This window comes from Pelodiscus sinensis, chromosome 2 (genome assembly GCF_052426305.1).
Source record: "Pelodiscus sinensis isolate ZL-2025 chromosome 2, ASM5242630v1, whole genome shotgun sequence".
NCBI classification, from domain to species: Eukaryota; Metazoa; Chordata; order Testudines; family Trionychidae; genus Pelodiscus; species Pelodiscus sinensis.
The window spans coordinates 105817075-105837932 of NC_143053.1; the positions used below are offsets into that span (position 1 = coordinate 105817075).

Here is a 20858-nt window from a genome sequence, read left to right on the forward strand (position 1 = left end):
TTGCCTGCCCCATGTGCCTCCCCCAGTTCTGGAGGCGGGTGGGAGCATCTTAGCTTCTCGTGCTGCAGATGCTCCTGACTTCCCCAGGGGCACTAGGTAGGCTGGAGCCGCTCTGCCCAGTTCACATATGGGGTGTGCAGGCTAGGGAGCCGAGCTGTGTGCATCTCCCTCTCTCTAGGAGTAAAGACTAGTGCAGTGAGGTGGGGAGAGAGGGGAGTTGGAGGTGTCTAACTTGTTTCCCTCTGGGCTGCAGGTAGAACAAAAGGCCTTGCCCATGACATTTGTATGATTACATTTCAAACAAAGTTTACTTAGGTGTTGATGGCTCAAGAAAAGAAAGGAAAGGATTATTTTAAGAGAATATTTTTAGAATTGTAGATATCTGCAAACTCTGATCCGTTACAATGACATGTATTTTGTGTGTACAGATGCAATGTAAAACTAAATTAAATTAATTAGCATAATGAATACGCAAATGTGCAAATACACTATTACCGGTCCACCCATTCAAGTTTGTGAATGGGCTTGCCGGTCCGTGGTATAGAAAAGGTGAGGAACTACTACTCTAAAGCAGTGGTCCCCAACCTTTCATGGCTGCCAGGCGCCCAGGGGCGGGGCCGCTCATGTGCCGGGCGTCTGGGGGCAGGGCCACTCACACGCTGCGCTTCCAGGGGTGGAGGCCGCCCACGCGCCTTGAGCCCAGGGCTGGAACCGCGCATGTGCCGCGCAGCCAGGGCAGGGGCAGCCTACGCGCCCTGAGGCACAGGGCCAGCACCACACATGTGCCGCACGCCCGGGGCAGGGACCGCCCATGTGCCACGTGCCCGGGGCCGGCACTAAGCATGTGCCGGGGGAAGGAGGGGCAGCCCAGATGTTTCAGCGGACACACATAAATGCCCCGGCAGGTGCCATGGCGCCCGCGGGCACTGCACTGGGAACCACTGTTCTAAAGCAATGGCTTACACCTGAACCAGATCTGTGAATGAGATAAACCAGCTGCAATCACTCCCAGGACATTTATCAAAGTAAGTACTGAAGCATGACAATGGAAGCAGCCTTCAGGTAAAACAATTAGATGACTTCAGCATGACAGTGCAAAAAGCCATAGACAAAAGTTGGGATTTACAACCATAAAAGTGTGGTGTATAGCTATGAAGCTTTGGGTTAGCCCCATGAAGACAACTTAAAATCATTGGACAGCGGCTGAGCCCAGCTCCTTCCTATTGTCCAGCTGATCACTAGTCTGGCATGAGCATCAATAAAAGTGGCAACTATAATACCAGCGCACTCTGTGTGTGTGTGTGTGTGCATGCGTGTGTGTGTGTGAGAGAGAGAATGCACATGCTGTATTTGCAATAAACATGGTGCATTGCCTTTTCCCCCTGAAAAAGATCCCATGTCCTTCTTATAACGCTATGACAGATGACTAAATCATTTAGTGATAGCGGGACTGTTTTTGTTTTTAAAGAGTAATTTACATAGGGAATAAACTATGCAAAATGGATCAATCAAACAGAGCTTATAGAAATCATTTTGTGGAAGAGTTAGACAAGCATTTGGAGGGAAAAATATATGGTTACTATATTAGTAACCACTAAAATATAGTTAGCCAAAATGAGCCCTCAGGCAAGAAACTGCTACCCATTAACCTTTGAGATTAATGCAAAATTTCCTGAAGATCACTGTCCAGTGCTGATGAGAAGTAAAAGGTGAAAGTGAACCTCTTTCGTGTGACATACATGTTTTATCTGATGGGTATACTATTGCAGCTTTTTATTTTGTCTTAGAAACACATGCAACTCACTTAGATACAAAAGTCAAAGGAAGAGCAATGACAGTTCAACATTGCTTATCAAGTTGTGTTGTTTGTTATGAAAGAGGCCATAAATTAAACATATGGGAGCAGTTTTATAAATGTTGTCCTCTCTCGAATAGCTTGCAAATAATTGCAGGCACAATTAATGTAATTTGGATGTAAATCCTCAATTTGTGACTACTTTGTTATTTGTTTAAATAATCTTAACTACACTGACAAAATTGCAGGTGCTGAAGGCCAGATAAAAACCACACTCAGAATCATATCTGTAACTTAGTTTTGTTCCTTAAATCATTACCCTCAAATGCCATGTTTAAAAATTCAAACATCTTTCTGGTAACATCTCTAATACAGAAAACCAACATTTAAACTACAGTTTAATGCTGCACTTAACCTATGCATTATTCATTAATTGTATATACTTGGTATATACAAAAATTGTGAATATATTTATTTTGCCTGATAAATTGCAGTTGGATAGACAGTCCATCATCTTCACTGTGCCTTTATTAATTTTCATTAGATTCCAGTTTTTCTTTGCCTATATTCTGTTAGCTGGTCTAACAATCTGCACATGATCTTAATAAACTCCATGTGAAAATAAGCCTCAGAAACGCTACTCATCTGCAGTACTGTTTAAAACAAGATTTTGGCAAAACTTCCAAGCCAGAATTCTTAACAAAAATGTAAGGAGGTAAGCTGACCAGATGTCCCATTTTTAGAGGGACAATCCCCTATTTAAGCCCTCCTACAGTTGCCCAACTGTTTCTTTAAAATGGGTAAATTATCCAGTATTTTCTGTCTCCCTCTCCCCCCCTCCCTCCCATATCAGTACTAGGGGATCCTGCTGTTAGCTGGATACCTGCTTGCTAGCCACCCACCAGTTGTGAGCAGGGGACGGTTCAGTCACTGATGACAGAGATGGGCATGCAAGGCTGGTTGTGAGGCAAAATGAAATGCAGTCCCTGCTGTGTGCTTGCTCTTGGCCAGCAGGCCAAACCCTTCCCATCCTGTTTCCAGCTAGCACTGGCTATGAGCTATGATGACAGATGTCAGGTGGCAGCCAGCTACTCATTCCCTCTGCTGTTCACCCATCAATTCTTTACATGCTCCTCCTCTTGCTGTCCTCTCCCTGCTTTGCCCCATCTCCCCTATCCCCATCTCTGCAGCTCTTCCATCTTCCCCAGCATGGTATTTCACTTCCAGTGCAATGTGGAGAGCTACCCCAGTCAGAGCATTCAGCTCACAAACTGCCTCTGGCTGGGCCCCAGGAAAAACCAAGACCCTCCAGCCCAGGGTGCTGGCCAAGAGGAGCCAAGCCCCTGAGGGTACCAAAGTCTGGTACAGTGGTGGCATGAGAAAGCCTCTCTGTGCCTCAGCTAAGCTTTGAGTAGCCAGGGACAGGGGAAACAAGTTCCAATCAGTTCATGCCCCAAAGCTGCAGGCTCCAAAGCAACCCCTGACAGGTGTTTTAGTATCCTCTACACCCAGACCTCTTTCATACCTGCACACCGAGTCCTGCCCCCAGGGAATGCAGGGCTGCTCCATTGTGTGGGCACCATTCTCCACTGAACCAACTTCCTGGCCATGTTCACTGAAACCCCTGCAGTTAGGTTCCCTAGGCCCTGAGGCACAATGCATCCTGCCAGTGCTGTAGATGGTAGATAGGAGATAGCTGGGTTATGTCAGTGGCCAGGACCAACATGGAGGGTTTAGCTGGCTTTCAATCTTGTGCAGGCAGGAAGGGAAAAGCTGTTTTCAGACATGTTGGGGGGCGGGAGGGACACAAAAGGGGGAGGAGAGCTCTGTAAAGACACAAGCCATGCCATCCGCCCTGCACCCAATCCTGCCTGCTGCTGGAAGCAACTCTCATCCCTTCCCTCCTGCACAATGCTGAAAGGCTGCTGATGGCCACATGCTAGAATGAACCGTGGAATAAATCTGCAGTGGGTGGGCATGTGAGCCTATGAGACCCCCAACATATTGCCTTGGGAAAATTAAGTGCCGGTACCAGAAGAGGCAGGTCCATCCTGGGCGCCCAGCCGGGCCTGGATGGAGGAGTATGCTGGGCAAAGAGGGCTCTGTCAATCGATGACTTGTCACACACACCCTGGGTGTTTTAGAGGTGTATGGGGCATGTGACCTCTCCCTATGTGGTGCGAGAGAGTGGGTGTAGGTATATCACCCCTCTCTATGCGAACCTTAAAGCCCTGAAGATAAGGTAAACAAGAATTCAGCTACACAGTATTTCTAATGGGTTCAGTCAATTTGATGTTAATTTGAAAGTCAGTATGATTGATTGCTATTGAACTCACTTCAATACAAGTAATTTTATCAGGTGTCCCATATTCAGTACAGGAAAACATGTTCACCCTATAAATAGATAACAGCAGAATACTGAGGTTATACTCTACTACTGCCCAAACTACTTCAAGGAAGAAACTATGGGGAAGTAAAGATTAACCATATCTCTCAAAAGGGATTTTTGCTGGTGGGTGTGGGGGTGTTTATTTGTCCAGGTTTCAACAATGAATTATTTTAAATATTTATACTTTAAAAGAGAGCCGTTCCTTCCAGTATTAGTTATCCATTTCCTAGATCTCTGGTATAAGAGTAGTTTTACAAATAAGTAATATTAGACATAACAGAATAAAGAAAATAAGGATCACAAGTAGGTACATTACTTTACTAATAATGACAACTGAGATGAGCAGTTATATGCTTGAAATTAACAGTAAAGCACAGATTGTATTTTCCATGGAGTCATTAACAGTCCCCGCTGTCCCTCAGGAAGGTGGCTAGATAATAAATGATAGGAATGAAGAAGCAGGAATCTGATGGCTTTTAAAATAATACATAGAACTTGGGTATAGGGACTCCATGTCTGCTAGCTCCTGCATAGCAGCCTGCCCTCCCCCTTTCTGCCCTGCACGCATTGGCTCCCCCCTGCCCTCCCCCTTGTTCGTAAATGTGTAACCACTGAAAAATTCAGCAATTACATGTTTATAAAAATAAACGTTTGCTAACATCCCTACTAGGGACCAATGACGATGGGAGAAGTACTTTAGGAAAATAAGCTAAGAGGACATAATAGTTTGCTAGCCAATTTATGAAAGAATTGTCTGGCCCCAGCAGTTGTTAGTATGAAGTACATGAGTCAAGTTCTCCTGACAGCATAAATCAACAATGTGGGTGCAGCCGTCCCGCCACTGCACAGAATTCCCGCCATAATCTATTGTTCAGAACAAATGAAACTGATTGCATCTCTTAAGACTCTCTGGGAAAATAGACAATCACTGCAAGTCTTTAAAGAGAACAGACCCACTTCAACTAATGCTAACAAATAACTAAGATTAGGCACACATGTGAGCAAACACACACACACACACACACACACACACACACGGTCCTGCAGCACTGTTGCAACCAACCAACTAGCTAATTTCCCATCCCCCCCCCCTTTCCCCAAACAGGACAGAGTACTTCTGAGATAGAGCATTTCGCTTCCTTTATTAACTGAAGTAGCTGTGCTAAAATTATAGTCAATAAAAGTTATAAAGAGGAGAGAATAGGTGGCTGAGAGAATTTATATTGCTGTACTCAGTCTTTTACTACTAGGACATTAATTCAAACCTACCACTGCTCTAAGGACTGTGACAGGGAACCTTTTTTGGGTTGGGGGCTGCTGACCCACAGAAAAATCAGTTGGGGCCACACAAAAAAATGAGAAGGAAAAATAACCCTCACTGTGAAGCAGAAAGATACACCCCACATTCCCCTTGCACATCAGAAACTGGGGGGGAGAGGGAAGGGTGTCCAAACGAGTAGATTTTATGGGGCCCCTTAGCCTCTGGGACAAAAAATAAGTGTTTCAATGCACGGCAAGGGGCTGCCAGGAAGTAGGCTTGAGGTGTGGGATACAGGAGAGAGGGTACAAGAGTGGGTTGGGAGGTCTGAGAGGATGGTAGGGTGCAGGAAAGGGATGAGGATGGCAGGACTGGGAAGAAGTAGGGTGCAGGAGCAGAGTGGGAGTGGGGGTCTGGGCTGGAAGGAGGAAGCAGAAGCCACTGCTTTAGAGATTCTCCTGCCTGCATAGAAAAGGCTTCCTAAAGGGACAATTTGGGGATGCGTCATGAATATTTTCTCCAAAATTACAAAAATGGGAGGAGCTCTGGCTCTACTCTCTCATGCATGGAACCTGCAAAGTATTTGCTGTCAGGAATTCATCTTTACCTTGGGGTTGCACCTGAATTTCAATTTTCAACTAAATGAATCAAGAACAAAATTTATATTGCTCCCTGCTTCTTTCAGTATTGCTATCTTCCTGTTTATAGCAGTACAGATACTGTACATGAGGGCCATATAGCATTCTGCCATTTTCTCCCTGAGAAATGCCTAAGCCTCTGATCATTAAGGCAAGCAAAATATAAAAACAAAAAGGTTGAAAAAATTTAAAACAAAGAAGTATTTAAAATATAAAAGCAATAGAGACATGAAAAACATTACTGAATCTTCTAGGGGCTTCAATCACACAAACCCTATGCAGAAGGTTTTAAAAAATCTGTTCTTAATATAATAAAATGCAACAAATGAAACATTCATTATTGTAAATTTAATTCCCATGTAAAATGGAGAGAACACCAACTCAAGAGTAACACATATAAAGTACAACCAATATAAGATACAGATGGCTTACAAAACAAATCTCAAGCTCCTTCTCCCAGCCATAAGTAACCTATATTATAGTATCCAAGTGAGCACACACAGAACATTTCCATACTAAAGACATAACTGTTATGTCTCTTATGAGTAATGATGTTTTAATTATAGGATTATGTGTAAATAAGGTTTAACAACCTGTACATATACTCCAGTTATTCGTTTTTAATCTTACCTTAAATAGCTTAATATAAGAATTTCTCTTTAAAAGTAATGATTAGCTACAGAAATATTTCTAATTTTTAAAATTATTATTTTAAATTCATTTTCTCTGAGGGCACTAATGTAAATGTGACTTCAATTACTATTTCTGCTATTAGAGTGCCAACTGCCATTTTTTTCATTAAAAACATTATGACACACAGAATATTGCTTCATCTCTGAAAAATAACGTGGCTTATCAAGCTGATTTATCATCTACACAATGAAACAAATGTGAAAAACATGCATGTACGTATATGCATACATAACGGTCATGTTTTCCTTTCATTAAAAATTGCTATATTCACCAGAATTTTTATGTATAAACAGTGTAAGATATATGTGACATGCTTAATGTTACTGTAAATGACTGGACATACAAATGCAATTAAACATTTAAATATATGAGCATATAGTTGGATACACATAATAAAGTTAAGAGCATTGAATAAAGAACTAAACAATCCTAACAACAATCACTTAAACAACTGTCACTATTTTAAAGCTAATCTAGGATAGGAAAACTAACATCCCATTGTAACATGGACTTAAAGCTCTGCCCTTGTCAACAGAGCATAATGACAACAGAACTAGATGAAACTTATTTATAAAGAATAGAACTACTATTCTGATTATTGCTTTGTTTTAAAATATTGTATAAAATATTTCCTTTGAAAATAACATTAAAAAGTTGAACTGCAGAAATTTGTAACCATGAAAAATAATTTTATTCCTGAAAACATGGTGCTCAAAAAAGTTTTATTTTAGGAACCATTGGGAAAAACACCCACTTTTCTAAGATCCAGTTTATAGTAGAATGTTACACTGTTGTAAAAGCACCTTGTGTCAACAACAGCTATCCTTTTTTGAGTTCACACCAAAGTACTGTGTCTACATACAGTAGTTTGGAAAGAGTGGTAGGCCTGCGTATTGTTCGATTCATTCTACAATTACAGTTATAGCACACTAGAACTTTCATGAAGTGTAGAAAGAGTGTTGCTTATTACTTGTATTACTGTAGCAAATAGGATCTGTAATTATTAACTGCGCTGGATGCTGTAGAAACACAGAACAAAAAGACTATCCCCACTTTGAAGAAATTTCAGCTAGATACTCTGATTTTCAGGAAAATGTAATTTGGGTAGAAAAAAGTTCCCTAAAATCTCAGTAATGCACAACACTTGCATAACCACATGGCTGTTAACGGAGTGCTGCAGAACTGAGCTATTACACAGGCTGAAGTAGAATTTATTTCTAAAAATACTAAGATAATTTGTGGATGCTGCGTGTGGGAAGTTAATGTGATAATTTTCTCCCATGCCATTTAACCTTCAAAAGCAGGCTCAGATGGAAGGATTATTTTACTCACCCACATCATAGGCACATAGGGTTGCCAGATGGTTTCAACAAAAATACCGGACACACTTGACATTACATCACAATCTACATTACATCTTATTTAGAAAATACTGGACATTCATGTTTTCTCAATTTGTTTCCCAAACAGAAAGCTCAAATACTGGACTGTCTGGTTCAAAACCGGACACCTGGCAACCCTATTGTCACAGTAAAGTAAGAGACTGGTAGGTGTAACAGTAATACTCTGGGACATAAAGAGAGGAGGATAACAACCAATACTCTTAATGTGAAATTGGGTGCAATAATACAGCTGTATGTACAGTATACAGGAAAAAGAAAGGCAATTTCATTGGAGAGTGGACTGTTATGAAGTCATAGATGAAAACCACTTTTCACATGCTCAAACAATATATGATCTTTATTAAGAAAGATGACTCTTCAAAAAGAGAACACCACAACAGCTTCTGAGACTATCAAAATGAAGCTCACACTCTTACCTTATTAAGAAACATTTCTGTCCTCACTAATTCTTCACAATAATTGTTGTTTACACTACAGTAGCATTAAGATGCCTCAAAGTCAGATTACAGAACCATTTCCTGAACTCTCCACAAACGTAAAGAGATATGTATGCTCCAAAGAGCTTACAATTTAATTCAAGACAAAATTCATTAAGTGGATATATAACAAATGAAAGTAAAGGGGAACAAAGCATAGGTATATTAGTGATAGCACCATATTATTACGAAGACTGGCTATTAGAAAGAGTAATTATTGAAGAACAAATACTCGTTCTATTATATTTTAATTAAAATTAAACATGGCAGAATCCATATGGTTTATGTAAGTGATGACTTGTGAGGGCATTCTTATTTTTGAGATGTCATATTGAAGATTGGGGAACACTGACGGCAGTCAAGGGTAAATGAAGGAAGGCAGGACATGGCTTCCTCCAGAGTGTCCCTGGGCTGTGATGCGGGGCCTAGGTCCTCCCCTTCTCTCTTGCACCACATTTTGCCACACTGAAACGTAGCCTATACTGAGTATGGCTAGCCTCTGAGACAAGGGGCTAGACTTTCATGGTGCTAATTGGAGACTAAGAATAAATGCTTACTTGGCAGATGCCTGAGTTTATGGAAGTATGTGCATTCTGAATCTCCTGGCTCAATCTTATGCTAGTGTTTGCAATGAGTGGGTCCAAACTTTACAGCTGTGTTTGATCTGTTTTGTGACATGGAAGAGAGTCATCACTCATTGTGCTGCTAAAAAAGTTCAACAAACACATAGTTAATACCAGCTATTTGGGTACAGACTGTGGTAATGTTATCTCTCAGCAATTCTTGTGTGAGAAATCTGTATGGGAATGTCTACATGGCAACATCATAGCTGGCTGCTACCAAGAGAGGAAAGACTACAAATAAAGACCACATGCTCCTGAGCACAAAAGAAAAACCAAATGAGTTTAGCAGATGTGCACACATTCAAATATCCAAAATATCTGTGTCTTGCATAGCTACCTCACCCTACTGCCACGTGCTGTAAAGAATGTTTCATTGTGCTAAATGAAGTCTGTTCCCTACTGGGAACCACTAGATAATCAGGTAGATTTGTAATAATATATAATTTTTATTATTGTTAAAAATTAAGACATCAAATCAATAACTTTTTAAAAACTGAATTTATTACATAAGTAGTAACTGTCTGTAGAAAATGACTTAACATCACAGATTACTGTATTCTCAATGACCAGCTGCTACAAATTTGGATATTAAGTCATTCACACACTTTTTTTGTGCAAGGCCTGCATGATTTAAAAAATTCCCATATGCCCCAACATGTGCCAGCTCTACTAGGTTATCTGAAATCCAGCCGCTGTTATGGCAATAGCTGCCAACTTTCAAACTACAGAAGAGAATAATGATTCAGCTTCACGTCAATTCAGATATAAATTGACATAGTTCCCTGGCTTAGGTGTGTGCCAACATATCTTCATAATAATAATAATAATAATAATTATTATTATTATTAATAGACATCTACATGCATTGTTTAGAACAAGTAAATATAATAATAAAAATAATGAATGGAAACAATCCCATTACACTCAATTTCCATGAGTGCATAAAAATATCCACTCACCTGAATGAAGTCTACAGGAGAGGGTCCTTCAATTTTTTAATGATTATTTTTTGGTATGCCTCCTACCTACCATGCAGCTTTTTGCATTTCATGTTTTGTGTAATTAAAACACTGTATTTTACAGTTATTCTGATAAGAAAAATTGGTACTCTAAATAAACTATGCGCAAGTAAGTGAAATCCCAAGTATAGAGTGTAAAGTGTAAAACCTGAACTCATTAAAAAAAAAGAAGAAAAAACACACTACATCCAAGCTAAGTCAAGCACTAACACAAATACTCACATTTTATAAACAGACACAGATAAACAGAGAGAAATAATTATTTCGGAGTATTGAGTTTTCTGTTATTCCGCAGAAGAATATTAATTCAAAATAGGCCAAGAAGTTTCAAAGTAATTGTAAGTAATGCCTTGTCAACACGACACAGTGGATTGATGCTACACTGATCAATCCACTGGCCCTCAATCTATCATATCTGCTGCATGTGATAATTGATCCTCAAGCACACTCTTGTCCTCTCTGGTGCTCCACCAAAATGAGAAGAGTAGCCTGCATCGATGGGAGAGCAGCCCTTGCCGACGTTAGTGCACACAAGATGTCTACTTGTGTACTTCAGCTACATTATTTCAGGTACATTATTTGCAGAGCTAAGGTAGACTGACGGTACAGGTAAGTGTAGACAAGACCTTAAATATCTAGTTCCACATTTTGCACTTCAATCTTAGTACCTGATGTCACAGGTTAAAAAAATAAACCCTAAAAAGCCAAGCTCCTCTAACTTTCTTCATAAAATGCTAAAAGTATCATTACACATGTTTAGACATACTTTCTACTTATGTCAACATACAGACTGCTGTAGGAAAAAAGTCTTTCCATAAATCATTGCAATTCTTTAAGACCTACTCAGGGGATTAACATACAAAAGCCAATTTATTCTAGTTAGGCTACTTAGTTAAAAAAAAAGTCCATTTATGTTATCATAAATTGGACCATCTCCAGTATGCAGATTATACGATGCTGAAAAGCCACATTAAAGTTAAAGATTTCAGCAAAGTGAACTTCAAGCAGCCTATATATAGTAGTTCAAGCATAAAAATAATCTAAAATTGTATTATTTGAAAAAGATTAGAAATCTATTGACAAATTAAAAGCATGTCACGGAGAGATGGACAATATTTATGGAACTCAGGCAAATGGGCAAACCACATCAAGAGGTTTATAGGAAACACAGACTTTGAAAGCTTTTTCATACCTTAATTATGAGGTTGCAAGTAACTGCATTTTCAGCCACATGTTCTTGACATTGAAAAAAACCCCAACAAAAACCAAAAAGAGACACTGGCATTTTCTTGAGTATTAACAGACTTACTTTTCTTTAAGGAAATCCACTACCCGTTTGAAGTCTGCAACACAGTATTCTCTTTTCATGTCCATGAGTATGCTGTCAGAAGCAGACTGGACTGGTATGTGAAGAAAAGCATATACCCTTGGATGATTGAGAATCTTTGCCATTTCCTAAAAATTAGTGAGAAGAAAATTGTTTTTAGCCAATCATAAAGTCAATGCACAGAAATCCCATAAAAATCACACTTGCTTCTAATACCCAAACAAACTCAAATGAATCAGCAGGCACATGAGAGGTTAGCAAGGATTTTTCAGCAATAAGACAAAAGATTTAGGATTACACTTCACTTCAAATAGAACGTATAAAAAGAGTGCCATCCTATAACTAGCATTGTTTGATAGAGACATGAATATAATTTAAGTGCAAACACCTGAATCACAGAATTCCAGAACTCTGCCTTAGTGTGATTAAAATCTTGAGTCTTTCCCTCAGGAAGCGCCCTCTTTGACTTTCATGAAGAAGCAATGCATAGCTCTTTTGTTGTAGGAGACAAACCAGCATCTAAGCCCATTCCGTTTGGTATCTGTACTGAGCATCTTTAATACTGCCCATTTGCTAATTAAGAAAGAGCCAATGAGTGCAGAATTGCTCCTCCACGAGGTGAGTTTTAAAAAGGATAAGAGTAAATACATTTATTAACTAGTTCGGAGCACAAGGGCAAGTTTGAAGGGAGATGGGAGATATAATGGGATGAGCAGAAGGTACATGACACGGGACCTTGGGGAAACAGAATGGCAACTGAGCAGGGTGGGGAATGGAATGGAATGGAAAGTATATAGTAGCGACAGGAAACCTAAGCTAGCGAGTGGACCACATGAGTGTCCCTCCATCTCAGTGAGCCACAAAATTGTTCTAACCAAGGCAGCCTCCCAGGATAAGTTAGTTTTGCTAACTGCGCTTGCATACCTAGAATTTGTAGGGTGTGCCAACTGAACCATAGTAACACTTTGATTGATGCAGAGGGAGCATGTGACTCTCACAGACAGCTTATGTTGAACAATTACCACATACGTCACTTCATGTGCCCTTGTATTAAGTGTGTGTCACTTTAACAATACCGGTAGGAAAAAACAACCCTGCATGTGGGCAACAAACAAAATGTCTTGCGGGCCATACACAGAACCTCGATGAGTTGCATGTGACTCTTGGGCCATTGGTTGCCCACCACTGGTATATAGGAAGAGCCTGATTTAACTGTTTATTTCCCTGCTATTTACAGGGGAAGGATATGCAATCTAAGGTAAACTTTTGGGCTGCCCAATTTGATGTGCCTTAAAGGTTATGATTTTTAGAGAGCACTAAGCCACCCCCTGTACAACTCTCTAAAAAGGGACATCTTTAATATGTCACAAATTGGGCTCTCAAGAATTGAAAACTCTATAGTCACTTTTGGAAATCTTGGCCCAAAAAGAAGTGCATAAATGAAAGAATAGTTACATTATTTGGTGAAAACATCTTGCTCCTACCTTAAGCAGATAAACCACATTTAAAACTTTAGATTATTACAAATATTAATAAATGCAAATTAATGCAATTCACGCACAAGTCATATATTCAACTAAATCATGCTAACACATCAGCTCAAGATACATCAAGCGCATTCACAGATGACAAAGTGCCATGGTGGACCTCCATTTTAAAAAACAATAACCAAAAACCTTTTATCTAAACTTTAGATATTCAGTTAATGCAAGACTTGCATTCAATCCTCTCCCCAACAAATTTTTCAGAACAAAAGCTTAGCAAATAAAGTTTTGTTAATTAAAACCACTACCAGTTTTGTCTTTTACCTCTTCCTCCCAAATTCTGAGAATCTGCATAAAAAATTCTGTATGAACCATCCAGGTTTTACAAAACCAACTACCTTATTTTGCCTATGAATAATAAAAATATTTCTCCTTTATTAATTAAGGGAAACACAGCAAAAGAGCTCCAGTATGAGTGGTTAATTGAATAGTGTTCCAGTACATAGTTCCTTTGCACTCCTTTGTGTTCCTAAGGAGGAGGGTAAAAATGACTAATTTACCTCAGCATTTTCCAAATTTTTCTTAAAATATGTCCCTTTCCAGATTTCAAATCAATCAATCACCTCACTATACAACTACAGGCAGTCCCCGGATTACATGGATCCGACTTACATCGGATCCCTACTTACAAACGGGGTAAGGCAACCCCGCACTAGCTGCTTCCCCCCAGCAGACCAGGAAGACACGGAGCGGCTTTTCTCAGCAGACACCTCAGCTTGAGAATAAAGGACTGAGGGAAGTGAAGTGTGGGAGAATAAAACTGAGCTCTGGAGAAATGTTTGGCTAGAGTTTCCCCTACAATATGTACCAGTTCCGACTTACATACAAATTCAACTTAAGAACAAACCTACAGTCCTTATCTTGTACGTAACCCAGGGACTGCCTGTAGTGACATTTGTTAACTTCATTTTGCTATCATCCTATTCAGCTCCCTTTGTACAATACTTACATCTGTTTGTGGTGACTGCTAAATAATTAAAGAAAAAAAGGTTTTCAGCTTCCACTCATATTCTCTAGCCCTCACATATTTAAAAAACTACCATTTTTCCTCTAGATGTTCTAAGGCTCAGAATAAAGCTGTTATATTTGAGTAGATTCTTGTCAATTACTTAATCATTATTTTATATTTACAGTATGACACCACCCACAGATCCCAATTAAATCCAGTACTTATTGTGTTAAGCAGTGCACTTGGTCCTTTGTTGCTCCCTCTTTAAGTCATCCATTTCTGACATTATATTTTTTTGCCTTTTTTCAGCGTAGTACACATTTCTCATTGCAATACAGACCCCAGCTTTATATCAAACGTTGCTTTTAACTTTTGTATAGCTTGAGGGATTATATTAAACAAATAAATAAATATTAAAGAAATAGGATGTGTAACTGCATTTGGTAATGATATACTGAACACTGGAAACGTTTAAAAGTCCCAGAGGGGTCGGCATGTTAATTTGTAACTTTAAAAAAAAAACCTAGCAGTCCTGTAGCACCTTAGAGACTAACAAAACTTAACTTTAGTCTCAAAGTTGCTACCGGACTACTTATTGCTCTTTTTAATACTTGAGAGTATGGGAGAATACATTCAGTGTTGCCAACTCTCATTTCCACGATTAGTTACACATATTTATTATTTTTAACGCCTTTGCTCCTCGAATTCTGTGACCATGTGAGGAACTCGGATTGCTTGTTTGTGTAATACCAACAAGTGGAACCGAATGTGGGACCTCTGCAACTTAGCACGTGAGCCTCTACCACATGAGCTAAAAGCCAGCTGGCTCTCAGCTAAGTTTGTAGTGCAGACTAATTATTCTCTCTGTACGTGGTCTCAGTGCCACTACATGGGACAATCCCAGAAGGTATGTAGGTTACATTTGCTTTGCTAAAGGAAGATTCCAGCTCCCAAGATTGCAGAAAATATGAACTTCAAAGACTCTAAAATGAGATCTTTTTCTGCAATGACCACTGCAAATAAGAGCAATCTAATAACTATTAACTCACAGTAATTTGCAGCAAAACAATGCAATTTGCATTTGATCTACTGCAGCACTGTCTACTTACAAAATACCCAACTTTGTTCATAGTAAGAGAATAAGAGGTAATATGAAATACATTCAGCTGCTGTATTTTAGAAAATCCCTAGCCAAAACTGCTTGTTCTAATAAGCTTTTGTGGAAATCACACAGGCGCTTCTATGATCATCGCCTTCACAACTGTAGACTTGTATTAGGATCAAGAACATGACTATATTCAGTTAATAAACTCATTTTGCTCTACTCTGTGCTAATGTGTCAGAGGATTCCCCGCTTTAATTAACTGAAGTGCTCTTCAACTGTCATTACTGGCCCCTGACTTTTCACAGAAAGAACCATAAGTGTAAGATCAGGAAGGTAAAAAACCCTGAGGGAATGCATGATATGGTCACCTATGTGCTAATAATGTCACTGACATTTCCACATAACTGGTTTATACTTGGATAAATCACAGGGGTCTCAATATGAAACCAAAAGCATCTTTTAAAAAAAGTTAATTGTGTCATATGAGAGAGAGAGAGAGAGGGAGAGAAAGAGATAAAGAAAATGTGAGAGACAGACAGATGTATACAACATGTACATATTATATACCCATTATATACACACAGATAAGGCTAGGTTCAGAGAAGGAATACAATTTACATCTCACTTTGCTCTCCTCATAGTGAATCCAGATGGGCACAGACAGTGATAATACTGCAGGGGTGGGCAAAAGGGCCTCTGTGGGCCACATCTGGCCCACCAAGTGGGTGGATCCGGCCCAAAAGGCCCTGCTGCTCCCCCGCCTCCCAGCCAATTAGAGCCAGAGGGAAGGGGGAGCGCACAGCGCCTCCTCCCGCCCAACCAGGAGATTGTGGTGCTTTGAAGCGCCTCACGCTGCTCGCGGGGAAGGAGAGGGTGGGGAGAGCGGAGAAGGCTTCGCGCACTCCCCCGCCCCCAGACTAATCAGGGCCTGGGAACGGGGCTGCTGCATGAAGTTTCCTTCGCCCTGCCCTGCCCTGCCCTGCCCTGCCCTGCTCTAGCCCTGTGAGGAACCCACGGCACTTCAAAGTGCCACATGCTCCTCGCAGGGCGGGAGAAGGCTTCCCATGCTCCCCCATCCCCAGGCCCTGATTGGCCTGGGTTTGGGGGAGCGTGCCAAGCCTCTTCCAGGGCGTGGGTGCATAGTGGGAAGGGGGGGGGGTATAGGGGCTCCATTGCCCTCAGACCAATCATGGTCTGGGAGGGAGTAGCCCCACCCCTTCCCATTTAGGCCCTGCCCCTTCCAGTGTGGCCCGGGACTACTGAAGTGGCCTCCAGGCAAAAATTATTGCCCATCTCTGTACTACTGTGACAGATACTGCAATTTCATGAAGTATCTTTGGGGGTCCACTGTTTTAAATTAATGGTTTATATATGATTGCTTTCTACTCTATGAGAGAGAGGGCTCCCACAGCTCCTCCAGGAACTAAAAAACAATGAGAGGCGATTAAGACAAACCAGCCAGTCTTGTAACCCTCCTCTTCTCCCTGCACCCCTGCCCGAAGAGGAATCAGTGGATTCCCTGTTGAAATTGGATTCTCCAGAGACCAACAGACAAAAAATGTACTTTTGAATAAACAGCATACATGTACACTGATTTTGGGCTTTTATTTTGCATTTACAACAAATAAACTGCAACCAGGGGAAAACCCAGCTGTGGATTTTGAAGGACTAAAAGCTACCAGAGCCATAGGCAGAAGATGGCAGTGATCTGGTAACCTTTTAAGCATACATGCATTTTTTTTATTGTTTTAACATTTTCTCTGTAATGCTTTTACCTTAGGAATAAATGTTCTTGTTCAGAAAGAGCTATGATATACTGGTCACAGTACTCAGAGAGAAATCAAAGCACAGGTGCTGGTCTTTTGACAGACCAGTTTATTAGGGAAATCACAGTGAAAAGAAGAGAGCCTTAAAACTCAAATTACAAGTTTGTTTAAACCTCTATTGTAGGTATCAAAGACCTGAACTGGATTACCCATTACATTCCACATCCTAATGACATAAAAAGCCAAACACCAGGTACTTAAGAGTACTTAGAACCCACTCTATCAGTTTAATTTATCATGGACACTCTGACTATTCTTTCCCCATTTTTTTCTCCTTTCCTTTCCCTCCCAGTACCCTCTCTTTTTCTATTTCTTCGGAACATGGATCCCTTAAACACCATTCATCTGAGTAAGTAGGTTGTGCCCACAAAAGCACATGATACAATCTATATTTTTTTGTTAGTCTCTAAGGTGCTGCAAGACTATTCATTGTCTTTTAAGTTTTTTCATGGTTAACCAGTACATACTATGTACTTAGCTCAATTTCAGCTTCTTCACAGTCAAAATCACCCAATTTTTGGTTTATGCTGGCCTTTTTTAGCCTCCCACAGAGAAGAGTACACTGTACAACACCTTTTTGTCACTAAAACCTCACTTCTCTGTACTCCGTCCACCTCTGGAGCCATCTACCACAGTTTACTTCCAGGGTTAACTTTCAATGTTGAAATGTTTTAAGGAGTCCTGTGCAAATTTTCTGAAATATGTTTATTGAAAGGGTTTATTAATTCTCAAAAATCAAAGACTTCTAGTTTAATTACCCAAAGTGCTATGGTAGCCAACCAGTGAAGACAAATATGATTTCCTTAAGATTTTGATTCCAAGTATGAATAGTAATCTGATTTAAAAGTCCTATTCCCCATGCTATTCTCTTTCCCCATCTATCAAGAAAAACGAACCATCATAAATGTTGATTTGATATTGGAGTGAGAGTTGTCCGATCAAACAGTATGCAGGTAAAATATTGTGTGTGTCTTGCAAACAGGCATACAAGCTACATTGTTTTCCTAACAAACTAATGATGAGTTTTAGAAGGTGGTACCATCTATGTGTGATTAACTTTCTAAAAGCTGTGTAAGCATAATGTGTATATATATGCTTTAAACTGAATAAGGACTGCAACCTGAAATATTAAAACAATGAATAGCCTATAGCTGGGCCAGCAAAGTAAAAAAGCTAAATTCCAATTTAGGCTGATTTCCTGGGCCTGTTTGTCCTCTTATTGCACTATTAAATGTTTACACATTCACCATAGACAGTTGGTATAGTACAGACAGTGCTGTCCCTTGATTTGCAAAAAATTCAAAAAAAGAAAGCAAGAGAAGAAGAAAGATCATGTTGAAAGAAAATACCAACAACACTATTGGGATTACTTATATAGTTTCAGATGCCAATCTTCATTGATATTGTGATTTCCCATAACAATCACTACAGAAGTCATGCCTCTTAACTCCAATGCATTTAAAAAAGAACTGTGGAACTAACTGGTAAAACAAATACCGGCCAGTCAGGCATTTCTCTGGGTACACCACTACCAATGACAACATGCCATAGCACTATTTTTAGATCACTAACCCAAACAGAACTACTGCATGCCAACCTGTGCTGGGAAACATACTCTCAGCAGCTCTGTAGATTATCTTCTATGTCTCTTGTCTTTTAAATGCCATTAGCACTACTTCTCTGTGCCATTAGCACTACATACCAGGAGTATGTAGCAAAATGCAGGACAATGTAGCACTTTAAAGACTAACAAGATGGTTTATTAGATGATGAGCTTTCGTGGGCCAGACCCACTTCCTCAGATCAAATAGTGGAAGAAAAGGAAGTGGGTCTGGCCCACGAAAGCTCATCATCTAATAAACCATCTTGTTAGTCTTTAAAGTGCTACATTGTCCTGCATTTTGCTTCAGCTACCCCAGACTAACACGGCTACATTTCTATCACTATTCAGGAGTATGTAGTTGTCCATAAGGAGCTGGAACATATGTACGAAAAGAATGCTTTGTTTGACTACTTAAACCTGGTTAAGTCAATTTTCAAAACTTACATGTGTTCAGTTGTTACTTGAAATTGCTGTCTCAATTAAAGATAAACAAGATTTCCAAGTCTTATCAAGTCTCATCTTTCAGGTACTAGGTTCGGCTTTGAATTGAACAATCATACTTAGCTAATCCTTACAGACATTCCCACAGCACACACTGAATACAAAATATTAGATTTCATCACTAAATAAAACCATTAGTAGCCAAGAGAAGATGTAAAAGGGCATGCACCATGGATTCACAGAGTTCTACTCACAGCATCTCTACATCTGTTTCCTGTTTATATTTTCACACAGCATTGTGCATTACTTAAGTTATATATTTCCACCAGGAGAAAAATAAAGTAACATAAAACTTATTTGATTCCTATTTGAATGTACTAAAGGAACCACGTTTGGAAACTTCTGTCTTAATCTTAGTAGAAACAGCTGACTACCTTTTCCGCTCCAGTGTGTCATCTGCTAACATCTACATAAAAATCTTTGCTACATACGAGAGAGAGATTTTCAATGTATGATGTAAAGGTTCACAAAAGAGACAAATTTATTTTACTCTAACTTTACAAAAATTGTTCTAAAGTTGGAATTTGGTAACGTACTTAGGATGTCCTTCCATTTTTTATTTGGTTCTTAACAGATGGAGTAAATTTAAAATCAATGGATAATGACAAAGATTTTTTTTCAGGTCAGTATTTTGCCATATATACACCACAGAAATTTCACTAAGCTAATCACCTAAAAATCAAATCAATCCATTAATCTGTAATAAGAACTTTCATATATGAATGAGACAGTAAAAAAATTAATATTCATGCTCTGGTATAAATGCCTGTATGATAATCGGTAGACTTTTCCCCTACTATCCTAGCCTGGAAATAATCAATTAGTCTAGTCCTATGTCACATGTTGGGAATACTGATATTAATAACTGCCATGTATATAGCACATCCTCAAACACTCAGATCTAAAGAAACACTTGCTGTTTTATTTGTCGTGTTCCCATATGGACAATCTTTCAATGTTTTGCCTTCTGATACGTTAGATTGGGTCACATAATGAAGGGTCTCTGCTGACAGTTGCCTTTCAGAGGCACATTAAAGTAGCTGGTGAACAGCAACACCAGCAGAATCTGAATGAAAATCAAGTGGCTGTGGTCTATTATTTAAACATTGCTGCTGTAATGCAGTCCAGGAACAGATGTGTTGCAGACATGGAAACAATGAGACATGTACACCATCATATGGTTAAATAAAGAGGCTACAACTTTAATAAATCCATTCACCAATAGGGAACCCCTGTTCTTATGCTATCCAGGAGGGCTGTTCTAGTGCAGAAAGAACAGGAGACTAGTGGCTCTGGTTCTACAAATCTGAGAGCAAGTATGAGGGCAGAACCTCCTCCACACCCTCAGGCCTGCTCAGGGACCCAGGCTGGAAGCCAGAGTCCCAACATATTTCTCTCCTCCATGCAGAAGGAGACTGGGGGCAACATGCTGCATGAGACATGGAGGCATACTTACTCCTCACCATGCAGTGTCATGCTTGGGACACAACGTACACAACCAGCTCATTTGGTTACAGGGACACGTTTTAACCCCAAATGTATGGTGACAAATGCTATTTAAACAACAAAACAGACCTCCAAGATGCCACATATAAGGTGAAAAATCTCATGCAGCTTGTCAATGTTGCCATATGGTAAAAATTCCTTTCAAGCCCCAACCGAAAGATTGCTGATCATCCTAGCCTTCTTTCTCTAAAAAAAATTTTTAA

The 20858-nt window shown here is 39.8% G+C and overlaps 1 protein-coding gene across 15 annotated transcripts in view; it reads right to left on the reverse strand.

Annotated features, from left to right (window-relative positions):
* CDKAL1 (CDKAL1 threonylcarbamoyladenosine tRNA methylthiotransferase) overlaps positions 1 to 20858 on the reverse strand; it is a 585431-nt gene that overhangs the window by 198590 nt on the left and 365983 nt on the right. For all 15 annotated transcript variants that reach the window (XM_089776363.1, XM_075921165.2, XM_089776362.1 and 12 more), the window contains one exon: positions 11604 to 11749. In XM_089776363.1, the coding sequence (XP_089632489.1) occupies positions 11604 to 11749 (146 nt within the window). The remainder of the gene's footprint in view (positions 1 to 11603; positions 11750 to 20858) is intronic.